At 29.7% G+C, this 23287-nt stretch overlaps 2 protein-coding genes across 2 annotated transcripts in view; one reads left to right on the top strand and one right to left on the bottom strand.

Moving 5' to 3' along the window:
- Positions 1 to 1635: 1635 nt before the first annotated feature.
- LOC113512461 (limbic system-associated membrane protein-like) lies at positions 1636 to 14260 on the top strand. Its single transcript, XM_026896358.3, has 10 exons — positions 1636 to 1794; positions 2206 to 2330; positions 4027 to 4228; positions 8218 to 8349; positions 8978 to 9169; positions 9757 to 9817; positions 11586 to 11844; positions 12084 to 12159; positions 12623 to 12739; positions 13575 to 14260. Exons 1-10 carry the CDS (start codon positions 1743 to 1745, stop codon positions 13901 to 13903), a joined length of 1545 nt encoding a protein of 514 aa, XP_026752159.2. The 5' UTR covers positions 1636 to 1742; the 3' UTR covers positions 13904 to 14260.
- Positions 14261 to 17046: 2786 nt separating this feature from the next.
- Positions 17047 to 23287, bottom strand: part of LOC113512553 (neural cell adhesion molecule 1-like) — a 146181-nt gene continuing 139940 nt past the window's right edge. The window contains exons 7-11 of the mRNA XM_031906919.2: positions 22810 to 22909; positions 21384 to 21542; positions 20153 to 20267; positions 19002 to 19094; positions 17047 to 18453 (exon numbers count right to left, since the gene is read on the bottom strand). Coding sequence (XP_031762779.1) covers positions 18263 to 18453; positions 19002 to 19094; positions 20153 to 20267; positions 21384 to 21542; positions 22810 to 22909 — 658 coding nt within the window. The 3' untranslated portion in view covers positions 17047 to 18262. The remainder of the gene's footprint in view (positions 18454 to 19001; positions 19095 to 20152; positions 20268 to 21383; positions 21543 to 22809; positions 22910 to 23287) is intronic.

Genomic DNA, 23287 nt, shown 5'->3' with positions numbered 1-23287 from the left:
TGATTTGCCTCGATTTTGTTCGGGCAGATAGGGAAAGGTAAATTAATATGTATTTTAGCTTTAATAGGCAAATTTTTGGTACCTTAGGTTAGATTAATATAATTTTAGTAGAAATCTTTAAACTTTTCATAAATTCATATAGCTTACGTTATTCGCTGGTAATGTAGCTGAAATAATACATGGAAGTATTTATAAAATCGGTTGAGTAGTTATTGAGTTTATCAAACAAGCAAACTTAGTAATTATAAGTATACTTTCTTTTAAATTATTAACATTTTGTATGAATGTGCTTAGTATAAGTACATTTTGTTCCCTTATATAAATAGATTGGTAATTTTTGAGAGTGTCTTTATGTACAAAGCTAACGAGAGCGCCTGCAAATTAAATATAGGCAATATTTCAAAACCATCATTATTTTGTCTAGAACTGATTGAAAAGTGCTGATATCCTTCTTGCTTATTAATATTATAATTAAACGATCCTCCCCAGATATGTACGGGTCATAGGTACATTATTATATGTATAGGTACATTAGTGTCATTACTGCAGGGTTCAATAATATTTTGTTTTTTTTTTTATCTTTTTTTATACTACTGTGGTGATAAACAAGTCTCATTTTTGACAATTTCGCCAAAAATGTTAAAAGCAATAAGCTTTATGCATACACAAAATAAAGTAATATCCAATAAAGAGTAAAAACCGTGAGATTAGAAAAATGAAATTAAAAAATTACTTATGAAAATGTAGGTAGCAAGAGATTTATGGAAGGATAGAGGCTTTTGGCATTCAATTAGAAATGAAATATCACACACAACAGGGTCTTAGGAGCCATATATTATTTTTAAAGATGATTGATAAAACACAATTGATGACTGTATTGGGAAAATACTTCGTCTATTGTTTTGGTTCCGCGATCCTTGAAGTTTTTTTACTAAGAACTTTGTTTTACTACTTTGTTAAGAAGGCCATGTAATGAAAAATATAACAAACCAGTGTCTATTTAGTTGTACGAATGGCGTTGTCGGCAATTCAGATTCTGTTGTATTTATATTTTTTTTCTTTCTTGCTCTTGTACTCAACCATTCATGGCATAAATATTGCTAATTAGTAAAAAGTATAATGTTGTTTGATTCTTTTTAATTTAGGTAATATTATTTTGCAATGGTAAGAATTTGATATAATTTTGATACTCAATTGTCGCTATATTATTTCAGTAAAGTAAATTTCAGTAAGTAAAAATAAACTCTTTTTTTTCTGGGACGTGTATCCTTTTTCTTATAATATTGAGTTATTAAAGCTTAGTGTGAAAGAGTATTTAGTAAATATACATAGGCGGCCTTCTTTTGAACTAATCTTGATGGGAAGAATTTTCTTTGTTCGGTTCTTTGCATTCATACACCATTTGTACGGTTTCACATTTAGCTCTTATAATAAATAAATTTATTAATTACGTATGTTAGTTATGGTACATCGATACCATTGGTGAAATATAAAATCGTTTAAAATGACCTTTATAATTTTATATAATATAACAAGGGTAAAGTAATATTTCCGTACATACGACATTGTTTACCACGCTCGTCAATTAAAGCTAAATTAGTGCTCCAATTAAATAACAGGTATCGTGGAAACAGATGGGATATGGTGGAGACAGTTTTAAATGGTGTTTGAAACTGCTACCACCAAGTATTATAGTAAATATTTTGTAATATTTTATATAAATGTACGAGTAATTTTTTAAAATGAAGTGGTTATTTTATGTGATTGTGTTCGTTTACTTGTTTTACAGAGCAGGTACAGGTTTAGATGTATTTTTATATAAATTCAGGGTATGGTTTTTTTGTGGTGTTAAGCTTGTTCTAAAAAAAAAAATGAAAAAAGATTAATACATTTTATATTCAGGAGAACTATACGATTTAATATCAGCTTAATAAAAATTTAAAATGTTAAGAACAAATAAACAAATCTATTATAGTTAATAGAATGCTTGTTTAATCGTTTGAGTATGAAAAGGAATCGTAGTATATTGTAATTCTTAAGTTATGCCATGACATGGAAAAGATATTGCTTACTTTATTTATATTTATTTTATTTTCTTAGGTATTGCCTATCTATCTATTATGGACAGAGAGTAATTAAGTATTGAGATTGAGTTCTTGTGGTAGGTTACTGATAATATCTAATTGATAAATTGCACTTTTTCAGTATATGGTCTTAAAGAATCAAATAGTTTATATGTGGAACCTATAACCTACGAAGAAGATCTTAAGTATTTGCCTGTTGGAACGAGAAAAACAATTGCCTGTAAAGTTCTGAACAGAAATCAAAAGGTAATGATACTCATTAATTACATGTATATTTGTTCCATAACGAGAGTGTTTTGGTATGGTTACCGTAGGACAGACTAACTTCTTTTCTGGTCACCCATCGAAGTACAGGCGACGAATGAAATAAAAAAAAAAAAAACTAGGTGATAGCCACCTATCTCCTAGATTTTTTTATGTTACTATTGTTCTTATAAAACTAGCATCTAAGTTGTGATTGCCAATAAGTCTGTCAAATGTAGTAAAAAATATTCCGCTAAGGGAAAACGATTTTCTTGCCGACTTCACTATTCCTAGTTTTACTCCATTTGTGATAGTGGAGCAGAAGGTGATAAGAATTTTCGATAGATTCATCATACTATAGCTATACTAGCTAATGTAGTATGTAATCACATATTTATATTATTCATAAAATTTTGCGTGGCGTTTGATAATTATCAAAACACCACATTACTGTTACATTGTAATTGTGCTTTACCTTTAAGATTAGATTTACGCTTTTATTCCGTTTTTCTTTCCCTGCACTGGACCCTAATTTCTTTTGCGACAAGTAATTAAGTTACAAACATGTATACATGTTAATTAATCGTCCATGTACAATATCATGTACTTGTACATCATAACCTTGTGATGTTTTTGTCTTCTAGCGAAATGATAAATTTGCAAACAAGGTCAATTTCAATAACAGTAGTAATACATAAGTATTTATGATTTAGTAATATGTTATCGTTATATATACGACTCAAAATCTCCAAATTTAAAACAAATATTCTCAATGGTAAATATGAAAGTGATATATAACGCACCAAATTGTTAATATTGTAATCTGTAAATTGTAATATTGTGATGAGAGTTCTTTTTATTATGTATTCATTATGAGGACTGCTGTTCGTAGAAATATTGAAAAATCTAAGCTTTATGTCAAAGTTTTAAGGATTATCAATAGTTAAGGTTATTTTCCCAGTAATTCAACTATTGTATTGAATGTTTTTGATCCTTATTTGTGTACTTATTTAAAAACGACATCAGTTTGCTTATATATCACAATGACTTTGCTTTTTGCTAAACTTACGTAGGTATTCAATTATTTTTGCGCAAATTAATTTATAATACTTTCCTTCACGTTGATGGCTTATTTCATGTAAATATAGATTTTTCTACCAAATATTTGAATGCGACATTACATGAGTGTAAATATTTTAAATTTATGGTTATTATTGACACTTGTCTAAAAAACCAGAACGGAAATGTTCAAACCATATTCAAACCGATATATTCAAACTAAAAGCGTGTAATGTTATTTTATTTGCAATACCTTGTGTGAATGATGTATGACGAAATACTTATTATATTTGAAAAACATAACACATTAAAGATTTTTTAATTCTTCATATATACTGATAGTATAAAGAGGAAAGATTTGATCATTTGTAATGGATAAACTCAAAAACTACATACGACAGATTTAAAAAAAAAATTCTAAAAGGAAGGGATATCTATTCTACGCTGGGACCATACGGAAATTAACATATAATCAATATCTGGAATATGATTTTTTTATGATACATAGAATGAAAAACAAGTTTTACTGCCATATATGCTAGGTACAGCTGCTCCATGACAGATACACTAGTGAAATAGATGTAGTCATGCAGACGATTTTGTACAAAGTTTCCCTAGGCTAAGGTTGATATTTTCACAGGTGGAATGGTTAAATAATCACGGAAATGTAGTTAAGCATGAGAATACGAATCGAGTGTTCTCACAAACCAAGCATCTTATGAATTCCGGCCGAATTGTTACTGAGCAAGTTTTGACGTTCACACATGCAGTTGTCGAAGATAGTGGAGTTTACACATGCCGAACGGACAAAACATCACAGGAAGTCGAGTTGTGTGTTATTGGTATGTGGTTGAGTTTCTACTATATCGTTAAATGTATAATGAATTGCAAAAGTTTAATTATGTAATTTGACTTTACATGCTGAAATAAGTGTGCAGGTTATGTTGTTTAGGTGTCTTTATTATTTTGGATTGTGAAAATTTTTATAATATGTTAATGTTTACATTTGTCATTTAAAATATACTAGGATATTGTTAGCAATGACAAAATTTAAAGGCAATAAGATCATGAACGTGCCAAGATTATAGATGACTTTAGGTGGCTATGTATACTCAGAACATTATTGTGCGTAGCATGCTGTAGGTTTGTACTGAAGTTTGTATACTCAGTTAAGGTGATTAATATGTTTTTTTTTAATATTTCTTATTTGAATTAGTTTCATACTCGTTCTATATGTCACTTTGAACATATACTTTTATCGAGTATTTTTTTGAACACGTTATGGGCACATGGGGACAAATTATCATAAAAAAAATCTTTTAGATGTTGAAAATGGTTGAACAATTGAGCGTTTATTTATAAAGACAATGACCTTTTTTACAATGTTTACGTAAAAATTTTTACAGTGAATTTCGTGAAGAATTGTAATAGTCGCCTGTGTACGGGAATAAATTCCGATGTTTGTAGTATCTCTCACGCGTTGCTCGTTGTTCCATTATGTTTGTATAGATATTATTGTTAATTATTCATGTGACTTCTATACCTACTTTATACAAATAGATAATATAAATTCATTGCCATACCCCATTTTTTAAACTTAAATATAACTATCCAAATTTTAGCTGCTTTACGGCGTTAAGAAAACATTTCATCAGGCGATTTTGTTATAAAGTTTCCCACAAAAAATAAAACTAATATTTTTTTTTATTTCAACATTAGTATTATTAGCTATGATACATGTCATTGACTTGCAAATTAGCAAATAATGTCAGTAAATAGTTGAATTTCACTCATAATATTGAATATTAATTTCAAATGTTTACAGACATTACTGAATATTTTGCTATTGTGTCGGCAAAATATGTATGACGTCTGTTAACATGCCATCTCTGAATTTACCGTATTTAGAATAAATACATTACAATAATTTTAAAAATTATTATTGTTAAAACACGCAAATACTGCTGTAATGCTGTATTGAATTTACGGGCGGGTAATACATATATAGTTATTATAATTGCCATATCTACGTATAATGGGCTTATAGAATATATTTATAATATAAATAATTATATATAAAGAACATATCTGACCGAAATAAATTAAAAGTATCGGTATGGGAAATATCCTGGATAATAACGTTTTTTTCCGCCATCAATGTCTAGAGGAATGCAATATACTCGTATAAATAACCAGAGCGGTAGCCTAAAATGAGGCAATGTGTAAAATCGTATCATAAATATACTGAGGTCGGTGGTATAGCGTTTCTAAATCATGTCATAAGGCGAATATTCTTGGTACAGAAAATAATTATTTAAAATCATATTACCTAATTATCATTACCGAAATGTATTTCTTTGTAATTCTTTTTTTATTTTAAAATATTTTTTATTTATAACCTATACAGGTAAATTTTTGAATTGATTGAGAATCCGTGGAGTTAGAAATAATGAAAAGAAAAAAGAATAAAAAAAAAAAAATATTGGATTGATTTTTACTAATGATAATATTATAAATATGAGAGTGACTTTTTTAATGTTTCTTGCAGTCACAGCGGCTTAATCAATTGTTATGAAAATTGCGATATACGTACTGTATGAGATGAAGGACATAAGGTACTTTTTATCTTGTTCAAAGAACAAGTATATCCCGATAATGCGAACGAATAATATAAATAACTAGTAATCGGCGTTGGTGATTTTTTCAAGTTATATGTACACACTTTAGAACTAGGTATAGACAGATAAGTGAACAAACAAATATATGTAGAAACTAGCGGCCCGTCCCGGCGTCGCACGTGTGGACATTTTTACATTTTAAAAAGAGGTCATTAAGGCTGCATACGCGACGGAAGCTTAAAAAAGGAGTAACTTCTCCCGTTTTTCCAACATTTCTCTTCATTGCTCTGCTCCTATTGATCGTAGCGTGATGAAAAGTATACTATAACCTGCCCAGGAGTATGACGAATAATTATACCAAGATTCGTTATAATTCGTTGAGTAGTTTTTGTTTCTATAACGAACATACAGACAGACACACAAAAATTTTACCGATTGCATTTTTGGCATCAGTATCGATCACTAATTACCCCCTGATCGTTATTTTGGAAATGTATTTCATATACAGAATTGACCTCTCTACAGATTTATTATAAGTATAGATAATGACGTCAAAGACTGTTACCGGTAGCGCTTATTCGTTGTTGAGTAAGTACATATTTAATATTCCCAGACTACTTGTTCGTGATAAATAATAATAGATATGACTGTTTAGTTTAACAATCAATTTTAACGACCTCTGTGGATAGGTAGGTATATTGTTTTGTGTAAATGAGGTTTCGATCTTTGGTTAGTCTAATTTAGAAATAGATTTTTACTAAAGTTTACAAATTCAAGTTTGTGTTCTGGGTATTGCAGGTATTCATTATCCGGTTTGTTAAAATAAAGTTTTTCTATTCTTCCACGAATAGCCTTAGTTTGTTTTGACTTCAGTGATAGCGTTAATAATCTGGGCATCTACACCGATAGGTCACTGTCTTGGTCAGTCCAAATCGGTGAAGTCAGCAGTAAGAGTTTTGCTGTCGCTGGCTTACTGAGAAGATTGAGCAACTTTCTATCGATGGATATTAAAATTATGTTGTCCATACCCTATTACTTTCCGTGCTTGATTATGCTGACACCTGCTATCTAAATTTCACTGTAGAGCGACTAAATAAACTTGAGCGACTTCAAAATATCTGCATTGAGTTTATATTTGGATTACGTATATATGACCACAATTCACACTTCCGTTTACAACTCAATTGGCTCCCAATTCGGCTTTGTCGTAAATTGCATATTCTTTCTCTTCTTTGTTCTATCTTTTTTAATCCTATTAGTCCTAATTGATTTAAAATACCATTTGTAATTTTCGGTGATGAGCAGAGTCGTGGATTACGCAGTGTTAAAAACCTCGACCTTTAAAACTGCTTCTCATAGCTTTTCTTTTTACTCTAAATCCTTCTCCGTGCATGCCGTACGACTATGGAACGCACTACCATCCTCAATACGCGGCGATAGCCACCTTCAAGAATCACATTACATAAGTCCCACTACCTGTTATTATTGTTTTTTTTCTCTCGCTCTCTTGTATTGTTTTTGTTCTCTATACCTACTTGTCTCGTTATTGTGCGTAAAATAATTGTATATATGATTTATACATATATATATCTAAATGTATGTTATGTATTTTATATATTTATTATATACTTATTTACGTAATATATACTATTATAACTACTTAGGTCTATTTATGGTATTCATATGGTTATTTTGCGTCAAATTGAGTAAATAAATAAATGAAGTATGTATTAAAGATTGCTATAATTAATATTGGTTTGATGATATGATATTGATTTCTTAACATTTGTAGAAAACTAGTAGTATTATAATTATTTATTTATAGTTTTGCACACATTAAAATATGTTTACAGGGCGGACCGTTATGCTAAACAGAGAGAGTAAATGGATAGATGGTAATGCATAGATTAAAAAAAATTGTAAATTAAATGAATATTTTGAAAGATAACAACAATTTATGATAAATAAACATACAAACATATGGAATAATATACAAAAAATATAATAACTATACATAGTACATCATATATATATATATATATATATATATATATATATATATATATATATATATATATATATACATATAACTAATGATATAATAGTACAGATTGAGGCTTTACATTGTTGTGATAAATTGAAGTAATATTCACGAAGGGACTTTTTGATATCAATAGGCATAAGTATACAGAGTTATAATTTTTCTACTGCAGATGCATCAGATTTTGTTAATACCCCAAAGGAAATCGCTGTTAATCAGGGTCGTTCATACACATTATCATGCGAAGCTAGGGGGCAACCAGAACCCAGAATTGTATGGAATAGAAATGGAGAAGATATAAAAGGTAAATATTTTAGATGGAATATAACATAGAGACTAAAACTAATAAGCTAATAGCTATTTTTTGATTAAAATGGTTTTATATTATAATTGTAAGTAAACATTAATTTCGTCATTTAAGTCAGAATTTTTACGGCAGAATTTTTATGGTCTCGGCATAAAATAGGCTACCCTTTACACCACCAATCCTTCTTCTCCCGTGGGTGTTGTAAGAGGTAACTAAGGGAACTAATGGTCTAGGGATGGGTAGCAGCACCCTTCTTAAAACATTACCAAAGTCTAATTGCGGTTGCCAACCCGTCTACTAAGCATAGTAACTACTGGAAAACCCTACCACAATTGATATTATCATCATCGTCATTAGAACTATTTGTTAATTTTCAAAAATAATTTTTAATATTTATGATTAATTATTTTAAAAGTGCTCCGATTGGTGATTGTAGATACTATCTTAATTTTAAGTTTGTAAACTAAAATATCTTTTAATTTAAAGTGCAGGGTATGGTTTCTAAAAATAAAGCCGATGATTAGATAAATTAATGTATAGACTATATTTAAGGGAAATAATAATTGTACAAATTTATAGGTATATTTTAAATAATTTTATATATCCATATATTTTAATTAAACAGATGATGGCGACGATTCTTCTAAATATCGCCTGATGGAAAAGTACAATAGACAAGGCTTCGAAAGTCTACTCACCATAACGTCCTTGGAAGCTGATGACCACGGAATTTACACCTGTACAGCTATACAAGAGAATTCCAAGTTATCGGATTGTAGTTTGAGTAAATCTTGGAACATCACTTTAATAGTTAATCGTGAGTTTTTCGTTTCTTAATATATTTTTTTTCTAAATTTCAGCAAACAATTTGTTATTCATATAATAAACATAATATAATCGTTATTACTACATCCTATAGACTACTATAAGGAACAAACTGTGTTTGACTATAAATTTAAAGCAATAAGTATTCAAGTTTTAAAGGTTGCAAAAATAAATAGTCTCTATTTTAGGGAACTCCACGTGACTAGGGGAACACAGTATATATTGAACTAACAAAAAAGATGTCAAAAAACATATATCAAAAAGATTATGAAAAACAATAATATAAAAATACAATTATGTAAATATTCGTAAAAAACGCTGGCTGGCCAAGCTGTCAGCAACACTCCAATTGTATGGGGTTACCTAAAAATAGAAAACTAAATTATAGTAGTAGATATTGAAATGAATTTTGAGAAATCATGAGCAAGAATAAGACGTCGGATATTGCTGTTTTGTTCTATTTCATGCATACAACAACGATAACGTGTACGTCAATTTTGCAAGGCGACTGTGTAAATAGGCAGATAGTTGTTTCAATTATATGCATGTTTATATTATTTCATGAATTGTACGTTTCAGATGCGCCAGTATTTTTAGATGGTAATGATATTGAACTGGTGTACGCTAAAGAAAATCAGAGGTATGTAAATAATAGAATTGGAGAATGGTACATTATATTTGGGCGTGTGGTCCTGGCATAGAATAGGCCACTCTTTCCTTTCCCGTGGGTGTCGTAAAAGACGACTAATGGACGACGAGGGATGGGCAGCAGCGTCCCTATTAAGACATCTCTAAAACCTAACTGCGGTTGCCAATCTGCCTGCCAAACGTGGCAATTACTGGCAAAACCCCTAAAGAGGAGGCTTATGTTCAGCAGTGGACGGTTAAGGGCTGATATGATGATGAAATTATATTTGTGGTTTATATACATAGTTTATTCAGAGTTAGATTTTTTTTATAATTACATAATTATAAAAAAACTTATCGTGATAATATTTCAATCATCACTGACAATTTTCATTCGCTTAATTTTATAAAACTTATTAATAAAATATATGCAATCGAAAACTTTTCAATTATCATCGATTGAACTAATAACGAGAGTTCAAGCGATTGCAAATTCATTAGTATGAGTATCAATAAAAGCAATTGATGATAGAAGTATGCTACGTATTAATAATAACTGATAAACAGATATATGTATAAAATGAATCTATATTATTATGTATAATATAATAATATTTCGGGAATTGAACATGTAGTTATCAGATAGTAAGGAGATGAGTTAAGTTGTAAAGTCTTTCCCAAATTTATTTTGTCTACTGCCCACTTTGAGAATAAATTATTTCTTAGCGCCCCCATTTTTCCACCTACTTAAAAACCACTATTACTTCAAGATAAACAAATTACCCCCCAAGCCTCTACACAACGCCCCTATTTTTTTTTCTGGGTCTCTTACTCTGGGGGGCGCCCCTTTAGGCCTGCAGCGCCCACAAGGGGGCGTTATTGCCCATTTTGGGAAAGGCTGGTCTATAGTATACTATTATACATTCGCACGGTTAGACGGAATTTTAGAAAATAATATATTGCCAATGTTACTCGTTGATAATTTAGCTTTTTATATGTGTAATATTTTTTAAAATCAGTTATGTAGTTTTTGAGTTTTTATATTATAAACAAACAATCAAATCTTTCCTCTTTATAGTATTGGTATAGATGACAGTGTTTATTACGAACATTTCTCGAGTTACTCAAGCTTTTTTTATGCAATTTAGTATGTCTAATAAGCTGACGGTCCACCTGATGGAAAGTGGTAACCTATAGACATGAACAGTACTACGGACATAATAGAGTGTACTGTTTTACCCATGATATTTTCCATGCTTTGCCATTTCTAAAGAGTAAGGCGTTATGCCTCTGTACCCTGTAAATTCATTGTCATATTCCATCCTTCAAACCAAAACATAGCCATGCAAATACAACTGTTTGACTGTAGAATTACGAATGGGATAGTGGTTCCTAAGCAAACTTTTGTAAAGTCTCTCTCTGGTAAATATTTATGTTTATTTAATTTTTTTGCAAAAAAAAATTTTCTCATATTTTTTTATGATACTTAGAACGGCGAACAAGCTGACAATCCGTCTGATAGCGTTAACCGTTACTTGTAGACATGAACAGCTCTGTGAACATACCTTACAGAATACACTGTGACACCCATCTGTTGCCAAATCTGGGAACAATGATCTTATGCCTCCGTACCATGTGATTTTACTACTATATCTTATACTTCAAAATGAAACACAATGCTTCATTGTAGAAACATGAGTGGGATAGAGGTACCTATGCGTACGAATTTTGTACAAAGTCACCCTCTGGTAAAATATTTACATTTATTTAATTTTTTGCAGTGTTGATTTAGTCTGTAGTGCCAGCGCGTTTCCAAAATCTAGTTACCGGTGGTTTCATTACGAAGATGATCACACGTTATTCGAGTATTCACAGAAGCAAATTATTGACTCGCCTGATACCGGCGAAGCAACATTGTCGATAGTGGCGGATAAATCGAATTACGATAGAAGGTTCTTATGTAGAGCGACGAACGAACTGGGAAATAATTCGAAAACTTTCACTATAGTACAGATGGAAAAACCTGACAAACCCAGTGAGGTATTAACTTAAATGCAAACTTTTAAACATACAGTATGTTAAGAACTAAGTTAAGCTTACATGATAAGAATAATCTAGTTAATGACTTAAAATTATCCAGAACTTTGGAACATTTTTTTTTATAATGTTAATAACTAGGTGCTCACATTCTACACTAATATGACTATAAATAAATACAATGAAATTATTGCACAGGTAACGTACGTAATTAATATTGAGAAGTCTTATATTTATTTTAGGTCAACCTCGTGCAGTCATCTGATACCGAACTAGTATTAAATATCTCATGGTTCGATATACATTTTCCTATAGATGGCAAGTATTCAACAGTATATATTTGTTTTAAATTTTAGAAAAAATATTTTTTGTACAATTAGGAATGGTTAATAAGCTAATCGTAAGTATGTGGTAAGAACAATTTAATGTATAAATCTTTAATTTCATTAATGCATGTATTGGTTTCACGGAACCAAAGCAGTTTGTTGCACCGTGTGATTTTTCATTATCAATTGACTTTAAAAAGGAGGTTCTTAATTCGATTGATTTTTTATGTTTGTTCCCTCATAACTTTGTCAGTTGTAAACCGATTGCGAAAATTCGTTTTTATATGAAAGTACATGCTCACAGATTGGTTTCATAGAAATTGTATCAAAATCGGTTCAGTAGATTAGTTTTTAAATCAAAATAAATTTTGCTTCAATTGAAGTTCGTTTTTTTATGGTACATAATCCTAAATTACAACACATATGTACATCAATGATTATTAATAATTTTAAAGGCATTGAAGCGCAATATATGGTAGTAAGTGGAACAAATTTAAAAAGAAAAACTCCTAGAGAAGCTGAATGGAAAAGAGGAAAACAGAGTGAGTTAGTTAAAGTCGACGATGGTGAAGGTATAGTATTTGTTCTGTAAGCACGTTCATATATAGGTAATAGACGTAAGGGTAATGTGATAATTTATAAATTAATAAATAAACTTAAAAACATAAAATAAACGTGCTTATGATGTTCATCTTCGTAAGCTGTAGGTATGCTCGAAAATCTTTCATTTTCTTAAGAGGAGTTTAATTATTAGCATTGGCATTAAATGTGAATAAATAAATTATAATTGGAAATATATTTCCTTTCTATGTTACAAAAATATAAAGGCAGATTGTTAAGTAGTATATAAGTATATAAAGGCAGTTGATAAGAAAATATGAATATATACAATAACTGATTAATTAGTGTCAGTATTTAATATTTATTCGTGCTTAGGTTTACTTTGTTTAACTTTGTTTTCAACTCAAAATACATATAATCAACATTTGACATTTTCTGTCGAAATCATAACATTAATATGTCTATAAACACTGTTTCCATTGTCTAAGACTTATTGTTTCTTAATTTGATGGGATTATGCATACACCGAAAAACATATCGACGTCGGAGTTGTTTATTCTAATTTTATTTAAATAAGTTAGGTATATAGGTAGATAAAATATTTATTTTGTCGACCGGCATTTATAAAGTTAATAAACTATTCACTTATAATTAAAATATTATGATAGGTTATACGATTATTACAGTGAAGGTATCGTGTTCGCGTGGAACTAATTTCCCTTTTTTGAGAAATTATAAATTTTGTTTGTAGTGGATTCTTTATTTATTTATTATTATTTAAGCGTGTAGTATGTTACATGATTTTTGGCATAATATCATCGTTCAATAGTTTCCAAACCTTTTCAGAAAATATATATTCATTGCAAGATCTAGAGGAAGAGACGGAGTATTGGATTCGAGTTCGAACGAAGAATGATATTGGTTACTCACCTTGGTCGAGTCCAATATCAGCTTCTACAACAAAATCTGACACAACGTTACTTATAGTAACAATGGAAACAGTAACTGAGAGTGAAACAGAGACAGATGAAGAAAAACTAGATGAAGAAACGAAGGATAATAATGAAGGCGAAGTATCATCACACAATTTTGAGGGTACATTCTATGGTTTATTTTTTATCGGTGGCATATTTGTTTTAGGGTTTATTTGTGTGTTTGTTATGAGAATGGTATAAGAAAGATTTTATTATGTATAGGTATATTTTTATACTTTGTACAACCAATAGTAATATCTATTTATATAACCGTCTAAAACTAATCTAGTCTTGCAATATTAAATTTATTATTTTGGATTATCTCATAATCTTAGGTTATTTGTTGATATTAATACATAATTATTCACTGAATACACTCAGTATATGTTAAGTTGAATAAACAGTCAATTTACATAATAAAAAAATAAATAATATCTACTTTTTAATTTAAAAATGAATCGAATCTGTTTTTTTTTTTACTATTTGAAATACTAATAATGCGCATTCAAATGTTGATATGTTGATGTTATACGATACATAAAATTATTTTTTAACGCTTCTGAGTTTTTGATTTACAAAATTTATGTTCTCATAGTATATTGTATTGCATGTATAGATTTTTTGTTTTGGGTATCGCTAACGATTTTTACTTTAGTTATTTTATTTATTTAACTCTTTATTGCACCATAAACAAAAATATACAATGACAATTGAACAATTCAAGTGAAATACAGTAACATAAATACAGATTGAAATATACACATAAAGGTACAAAAGGTTGTCTTATCGCTAGGGCAATCTCTTAAAGACAACCTTTGGTTGAAGGAGAACAAAAAGAATATTTACTATAAGAAACGATGCAATTAAGCATTATAAGGTACGATCTTTTGGTTTATCCTACAACCAATGAAAGGCGAGTGCATTTTATAAATATTTTTATTGGAGGCAGAAAATTTCAGTGTATGTAACATAACAATCAGTGTACACGTGATACGCAGCTAACACAACTTATGTACATGGATTTATTCAAGTCCAACACACTGAACACTTTGCGTTGAACACTGTTATAAATATTCTATAAATAAATATTCAACTACGTAAAAATTGGATATTTTTATTTAAGCCGAAACATGTACACATTTTAAAATTCATAAATTTTTAACGTAATACCAAATGGAACAATTTGTACGAAGTCTGTGTAACCCTTAAATTTAGTGATACAAGGCTTCTTAAGCTAATGTTTTAGACAAAAACTAAATGCAAAAAAAGAAATAATTATATGATTAAAAAAATCAGTCTTCCTGAAAATTTTGACAACAAATTGACAAATGATTTAAATATAATTGCATTTAGTAAATAGTATTTTATGTTAACATTTATTGTAATAATTTCAACCAATTGTTTGATATAGTACCTGCATAAATATTGTCATATAGTTCAATAATTGTATTATTTACTTCCTCAGCATTAGAGGTAGAGGAGTAATTTATTCTAAAACGTAATCACAAATAAACAATTACTTACCTAAACGTCTATTCGTATGTCAGTGCAATATCGTATTATCATTCTGAAATAGTATTTTCGGAGTCAACATTAATAAATGCATATAAAGTAAAATTTAAAATTTAGTTTAAATTAATAATTTTTGTGGGATTTATAATAATAAAATATCAGCTTCCAAATTATTGCTATAAAATCTTGTTTTTCACAAATAAAGTAAAAAAGAAAAGGAGAAAGAATTTTGTTCTTTTCCAATAAATGCAAGAATAAAAAATAATTTCGTAAAATTATAATGGAGTAGCAATTATTTCCATGACTACCGCTTATAGACAGCCGAACTTAATTGAAATACTTGTATTAAAAACAGGCGTAGAGGAAAATCTCGTTTGGTATATTACATATTTAATTTAAAAGTGATAAAAATTCTATTTAATCATATGATAGTGTTGTTGGAAAATGATCATTAATATGTTATTATAATGATCACAATTCGTGATTAAATAGTATGAAATATTGATGTAAATTTCGCTTTATAATATAGATAGTTTATGTATTTACAAAAAATAATTTAAAATTAGGATTAGGTTTACTCCAAAAATACATTTTCTGCCAATCTCTTTATACGAACCTACTATGTATAATAATATTATATATAATAACTTACAACCAAGTTATACAACATAGTGACTAAAAATGGTAATGTTTACATCTTTATTTACATAGCGTAAAACTATAGGTAAAATCAAAACCATTTGTTCATCTTTTTTAATAGTGGAACTGAATATTATCACCAAAGAAATACGGGTCAAAAAATAAGAAAATTTTGAGGTGTTCAAAAGAAGCTCAAAATTGCTTATTATTTTTCGACTCATATTTGTTTGGGGAAAATGTTTGATTTCATTGGCAGATCACATAGAAGGATGCCTTATGTTTTAAATTCAACCACAATAGGTGACCATTCTATTAAATGGATCGTCAGCTTCTTTGATGTTCTAAGATAAAATATCATAGTAAAAAATATAGTAGGTACAAACTTATTAATTGTTCAAAAAAGTCTGTGGTTACTACAATAAAATACAATAAGAAGTATTTAATATATAGTCCAAAATAATTATGATTTAATCAAATCATTTTTTTTCATTTTGATGAAAGAAATGTTACAGATATCTCTATTTATAACGTAAAGCACCCATTTAGGAAGTGGACGCGACGAATATTGAATTAATAACAATTTTAACAATTTAATGATCAGACTTGAATAATTTCAGAGCAAAGAGGTATCAGCTATTAATACCTATCGATATAAATATTTATTTATAGTACTAGCTATTTCTCGCGGCTTTGTCAGCGTACATATATAAAATTAAGATATAACCTACTCGTGTACTAAATTATATTCAAACCCGTTCAGCCATTTAAATGTGAATGAGTAACAAACATTTAATTATTCTAATGTTCAAACATTATTACAAACGTTCATTATTCAACAGTAGGTATCTTCAAATATTTGTCTTTTACTTAGAAAAAAATTATTAAATGTCATGTAAATAAATATATAACAATGTATCCTGTAGCATCTATTAATATTTTATATTATTTCATTAAATACTCTTTATTGTCAACTCTCGATAATATCTAAGAAATGTTTTTAATTATCAAAATGTAACAGATAGGAGATATGACAGTATTAGATATGAAATATCTAATACAGTCATATCTCCTATCTTTTTAAAAAATCTTCGATTTGGTCGACCTGTTTCAGCACACCTGCAATGCCGCTGGTGTTGTGGGTGATCATGGGCGGCGGTAGTCACTTACATCAGGTGAGCCGCATGATTATTTTTTTTATTAAATTTAAACAAGATTTAATTTGGGATACTTAATTATTATATAATATTGATAACTAGCGATTCAGCCCGACTTCGTACGGGTAAATAGATTTTTTGAAAATCTTATATAGTTTATGTTACTCTCTGATAATGTAGTTTTCTATAATTGAAAAAAAATTTAAAATCCTTTAAGTGATTTTTAAAATAACATTGCAAACTAACAGACAATCATAATTTTCCTCTTTATAATATTAGTATAGACAATCTTTGAAAAATATTCACTTATAAAAGCAACTTTTATAAATATTCCCTGAAAACAAATTAATTCTTGACATTCTTTCAAAATTATTCAAGTCTGATTATTATTAACGTTTTGATATAAATTTAGGTACATTTGTTCCATATTGAAAAGGCATTAGAGACGTTAAATAAGTAGAAATATACTACTAACTAACTTTTTTTTTATTATTAACGCATATATTTTTCAATTACTTTTGAGGATCATAACGAGATTCATCCATTTTTGGTCTTCTGATGTTATCGAAGACTTTTATTATTAATTATTATCACATAAATTTTTAACAATACCTAATTTAAATATTGAGGCCATTGGTATATATAGGGTACGAGATGAACACTTATTTAATTAAAACCGAGTAATAGACAAATACGTTCACTATCTAAACGAAACTTGGGGTGTTATACTTGGGGATATAAGAGTGGTAGCTATTTAGAATCTTAAAATTCTACATTATGTTTTATTTATTTACAAAATTTAAATAAGATACAAAGCAGTAGCATCTAATTACGAATAATTTTTACAATATTTATCAAATCTTTGGTATCAACATTAAAATAATTAAAAATAAAACAACAACGTTGCTTATTAAAAATCATTGATCCCCAAAGCATTGCCAAGTCTCTGTAATGTTGCCAGACTTAACAGCTGATAATCCACTAACTTATTACCACATCAATACTTTTAACATAATTATTATTAATAATAACTTTTCCTAATACATAGCATACCTGAATGAAATTGTTGATATAATAATTTGTAGATATATTATAACTGAATTGTTCTTAAGAGTAAACGAGTATTTATTCCTTATAAAATTATTGACAGATCAGCAAAAACATTTTTTTCAAAAATTCTAAACCATTTCTTCCAAGCACACGCGAGAAATAAATTGAACATCGATATTTTAATTCTGGCAACATTGAGCTAGATTTAATATAATCCTGTGGCGATTAAAGCGATAATGACTAAGATGATGCTGCTTATTAGCCTAATGGCGTCGTCCGTGGTACTTGGATTTGGTGTTATGATCGTCCACTCCGAGTAGCCAGCAGCATTACGCGAGCGCACTCGAGCGTGGAAAGTCGTACTGTTGTTCAGAGGACCCACTTCGAAGAGTGTGTCTGTAATAAGAATTGCGCAAATTTGAGTTCTAAGTAAAATTACAGGGTATGGAGGCATAATATTGTAATCCTTAGGAATGAAAATGCATGAGGGATACCATAGGCATAATGGTCTATTCTAGGATGTTCATAGTGCTGTTCATGTTTTTCATGTCACGGTTTATAGTATTTTCCATCAAGTGAGCCGTCAGCATTTTTCCCATTCTAAGTATTATAAAAACAAATAATAAAAGTAAGTATTACCATTAGAAACTTGAAATAAAACCCTATACTAATTTGCATGACCAGCGTGGTAATAGCTGGTGATATCCTCCTTACGAGGAGATTTATGTCTATGAATGAAGATAAACCAAAAGGAATTATTGGGACGGGAGAGAGCTTAGATTTTGTAATATTTGTTGTTGCAAGGAGCCACTGGATGCAAATGGCGCAGAATCGCTCTCTATGGAGATCTATCTTCTACAGTGAACGATAGATGGTTTACAACAATGACGATAGTGTTGATAAAAGCTCATAAATTTATGAATCAATTTAAAGAAATCTAGTACCTTCCGCAGACAATATGTCTAGATCAAAATCTTCCGCTGAGTCCCAGTCAGGTGGTACACCTTCTTCGACTGGAACCAGCTGGAAATGGAATCCTGAAACATAATTTCAAACATGTAAACAAAAGATATTCATAAAGTACTTATTATATTATATAAGCTCCTTTTTCACGCTTCCTTTATCCGCGCTTTCACTATTCGCTGATTAAAAAATTAGGACCCAATTCCTATATTCGCGGCTAAAGATTTCTTTATTCACGGATTTAATCGGTGCATATTTTTAAAAAGGTTTCAATGCCTTTGTAAACGTGTCGACAAAATAAGTAATAAAAAAGTAAAACAGACCTTATACAATTACGCCTAATGTATGTTGACAAATGCTATTGCCACTGTATAAGTAGTTCGGCTTTCCTTATTCACGATTTTTGTAGTCGCGGCATATTCACGAAATGTATATCCCGCGAATAAAGAACTTTTACTGTACATTTGACAGTCATTAAACTGTACTATGTTGCGTGTAAAAAAATAAGTACTGTTCTTTCTATGATCTTAACTATTAAATCTATGCAGTGCTCAAAATGCAGTTGGTTTTGATAACAGAAAGATGAGGGTTCAAATCCTGTCGTAAGATCACCCAAGAAATTCACGTTTGTGTCGTGACGTTTTGATAAAATTTCATTATACTATATGATACTGTTTAACATACTTTTTCTTCCTGGCATACTTTCTTTTTTCTTATGTTTCTATAAATATGTATATACCTATACCTACATAGAAATTTTGAGTAATATAACTGTTAGTAATGGAGACAAGCGACCCCATTGCTAGCAATATATCCTATCAGAATGATTGCCATGCAATCTCTCGTGGAAATCATCATCATCTCAGCCATTATCCAGCTACTGCTAAATATAGGCAGTGGAAATAATCATGGTTAATTCTGATGAGTTTATGTTTTGTCAATTGACTTCATCCTCACTTATCATCTGTCATTAATACTCCGCCATATACCAATAGCGCAGGCGGGGTTATTTTGAATTGAAAAAAACACTCTAATTTCCTATCAGTATTGGTATTCCTTAAATAAGACACAACATTGGGAATACTATTAATATGTATACTAAAGTTTGAAAATACATCCAAATTTCTCTTACCAAGAAGAGTTAGATTTTTGGGATCCGGAGCTACAGTTTCGTCTTGCACCATAGTACACGTGGAGCATATCACATTGAAATTGATATGGGTTGCATTGGTGCCGTTTACCGCCACCTGGATATTTTGGAAGAGTTAATGGAAGCATATTATTTATTATTCATATTATAATCTTAATAGAATGACCGTGTTTAATCTGTAAGAGGAATTAATGCATCTCTTGTATCGACATACATTGCACGAGTTATGAAAGTGCGTGAAGCAAACGTTTGTCTCTTGTTTCAAGTAAGTGCTTGTAAGGATAGAGGCTTTTGTTATTTATTTCTCTGCCTAATCCACAAAGGATTTGGTGTGAGGAAGAAATAAGACAATTTAAGAGTAATATACACATGGAGCTTGGATCTAATATACACTATATAGGGTGAAATCTGAATAATTTGTGTTTTTTTGTGGAAGTATTCTACAATGAATCCGATTATCAAAGAAGATTATTATCAAAGAAGAAAGATTTATCAAAGAAAAAAAAAAACAGATTTAATGGTCTAAAATATAAAAAATGTTTAATTTTTCAACGTATTATTATTTCTACGGGGAAAATGTTTAGTTTGTAGAATACTCTCTGTTAAACACTCTGTATATGAAGAATACAACATATAAATTATATCTACTTAAATTTAAATCAAGTTACACAACATTATAATATTTCGCTTCGTGTAATAAAACTTGAAGATATATTCGAAAAGTTTTATATTATTGCGATTTCAAAATTCAATACATGACGACGCTTTGGAATCTTCAAGTTGTATATTCACACATTTCTAAAGAATATCTTATATATAATATTCAGTATATGATTGTACATTTCTATTCTCAACTTAATATTAAAGTTGGACCACAGTCTAAAACACTCTTTCCCCATTAGTAATCTAACGTGTTTATTCTAAAGACGTTAGACCACTGTTTGTTTCTTACATTGTATTATTTTGATTGAACCGTGTTCATACAACTTTTATATGTTTAATTATCAGTTGTAATTTCATTCATTACGCAAGTTGAACTTCAGCTTTTGATTTTTTAATTTTGATTCAATTTGATTGTTAGTAATAACGAGTTGCGGAATATTGATCAGGTCCACTTTCACAACTTGAAAATAATTCCACTTTTATCTCTTAAAAAATCAAAAGTGATGGTAATACATAAATTACAGAAAGTGCAAGAAATAAAAATTCTTACGAAATCTGGCGGATTTGGTTTGTCGCCTAATGTGACGTGAAAGACGACGGATTGCCTCCCCCTGTTATTTATCGCTGTACATACGTATTCGCCCGTGTCCTCATCACTGCGCATTCTTAATATCAGTACCGAGGAACTGCCATCCGCAGCGGTGATTACCTATAAAGTAGTATATATAAATAATTAACAGGCATATCAGTCGTATAGATCAATTTTCAGGCTTTCACCAAACTAAACCTAATACAATCTACCTTTTAAGATCACGAGTAATGCATCATGTACTAAATATGTATAAATATTTTTGTACCAGGGGGAGACTTTGTACAAAAGTCGATTGATTTTTTTTCTGTCCCATTCGTGTTTCAACCGTGAAGCAGTTGTGTTTGCATAGCTGTGTTTCGGTTTGAAGAGTGGGATATGGCGTGAATTTACTGGGTACAGAGGAATAACACCTGAGTCCTCAGGAATGGCAATGAATGGGGGTATAGGGGGGTCTCTGTTATGTCCATGGTAATGTTCATGTCTATAGGCGACGGTTACTACTTTCCATCAGGTGGGCCGTCAGCTTGTTTGCCATTCAAAGTTGTATAAAAAAAATGTCTAAATATTATGTTTATTTTTTGATATTTACCATATCTTTAGGATCTGTGATCACAGGATATTTCAGATTTTTATCATTAATAGTTAGTGAATGCTAAGATTTACTTGTTAAACCTAAGATTTACTAATGTATGGATTTTTACAGTAACAAATTTTATCAAAGTCTTTAGCAATGGTAATGCATGAGGGATAGTATAGTCACAATGAATTTTGTAATATCTGTTAGTCTCTAGGGAAAACCTTGGCAGGAAGCTTATTTTACACTCTCCTTTGAAACCGCATTGTACGAGACCATTTAGGTTCTAGCGGATGAATTCGATGTATTTGTGGGTTGCTCTTCATATATATTATTTTATTTTGCCCGTTCTCACCTTGCAGTTTAAAATATTTTTTAACGACGTTTATTTACTGGAAGTACTGAATCTGACCGTTTAGGTTAGATTTTCCTGCCTAAAGACCTATCTATGTTTTTTAAAAATATTGTTGCAATTTAAAAAATCTACTGGATTTATATTTTATATTTCCTAGGTAATAAAATGGTAATAATATTAGTTAGAAATAACTACATGGGACAGATAAAGGGAATACTAGGTATCCTGTTGTATAGGAAGGTCAAAGATATGGCTGTGAATAGAGCAGGCCAGAGGAAAATACATAAATTAGTTGCCCCAACATGAGGAAACTCTTAAATAAAATAAATAAAGAAAATTATAATAAATTAATAAACTTGTCCATTTCCTGGTACTCATTTATCGATGAATTTTGGAACACGTTTTGACAAACACTTATATTATATTACATATTCTGAACGAGACAAAGAATTTACCGTATCATCGGATGTAATTGATCCATCGTAATTATTGTGTCGCTTGTGCCACTTGTATGTAGGAGGTGGATTCGCTAAAGCGCTGCACGTTATGTTTTTGCTGAAATATAAAAAAAAAAAATATTAAAATTAAAAAAAAATGCTATAAAAATCTACCAATTTAAATAAGTTATTAGACTCATTAAGTGTAACAATAAAGTATCACTTGATTAGTCCTCAGAAAACGAGCTGGAAACTCGTTTTCGACATTAGATGAAACTCTTCTCACGATGGTAGTTTAACAGGCAAAAACGTACTGTTTTATTTTATACCATTTTTGATGTTAACACAGTTTTTTTTTATAAATCAAAACGCGATTTTTTGTCAGTGTTTCAAATAATTGGATAAAGATTTTCCTAAGCATGTCGATTTTTTCAATTTGAATCTATTGTTTCTTATATAATATAAACATACATATATACGTGTTACTTATAAATTA

Source organism: Galleria mellonella, unplaced genomic scaffold (assembly GCF_026898425.1).
Source record: "Galleria mellonella isolate WM207_F2 unplaced genomic scaffold, CSIRO_AGI_GalMel_v1 utg64, whole genome shotgun sequence".
NCBI classification, from domain to species: Eukaryota; Metazoa; Arthropoda; class Insecta; order Lepidoptera; family Pyralidae; genus Galleria; species Galleria mellonella.
Note: the sequence above shows the minus strand (reverse complement) of the source record. Positions and strands in the feature narration are given on the sequence as shown.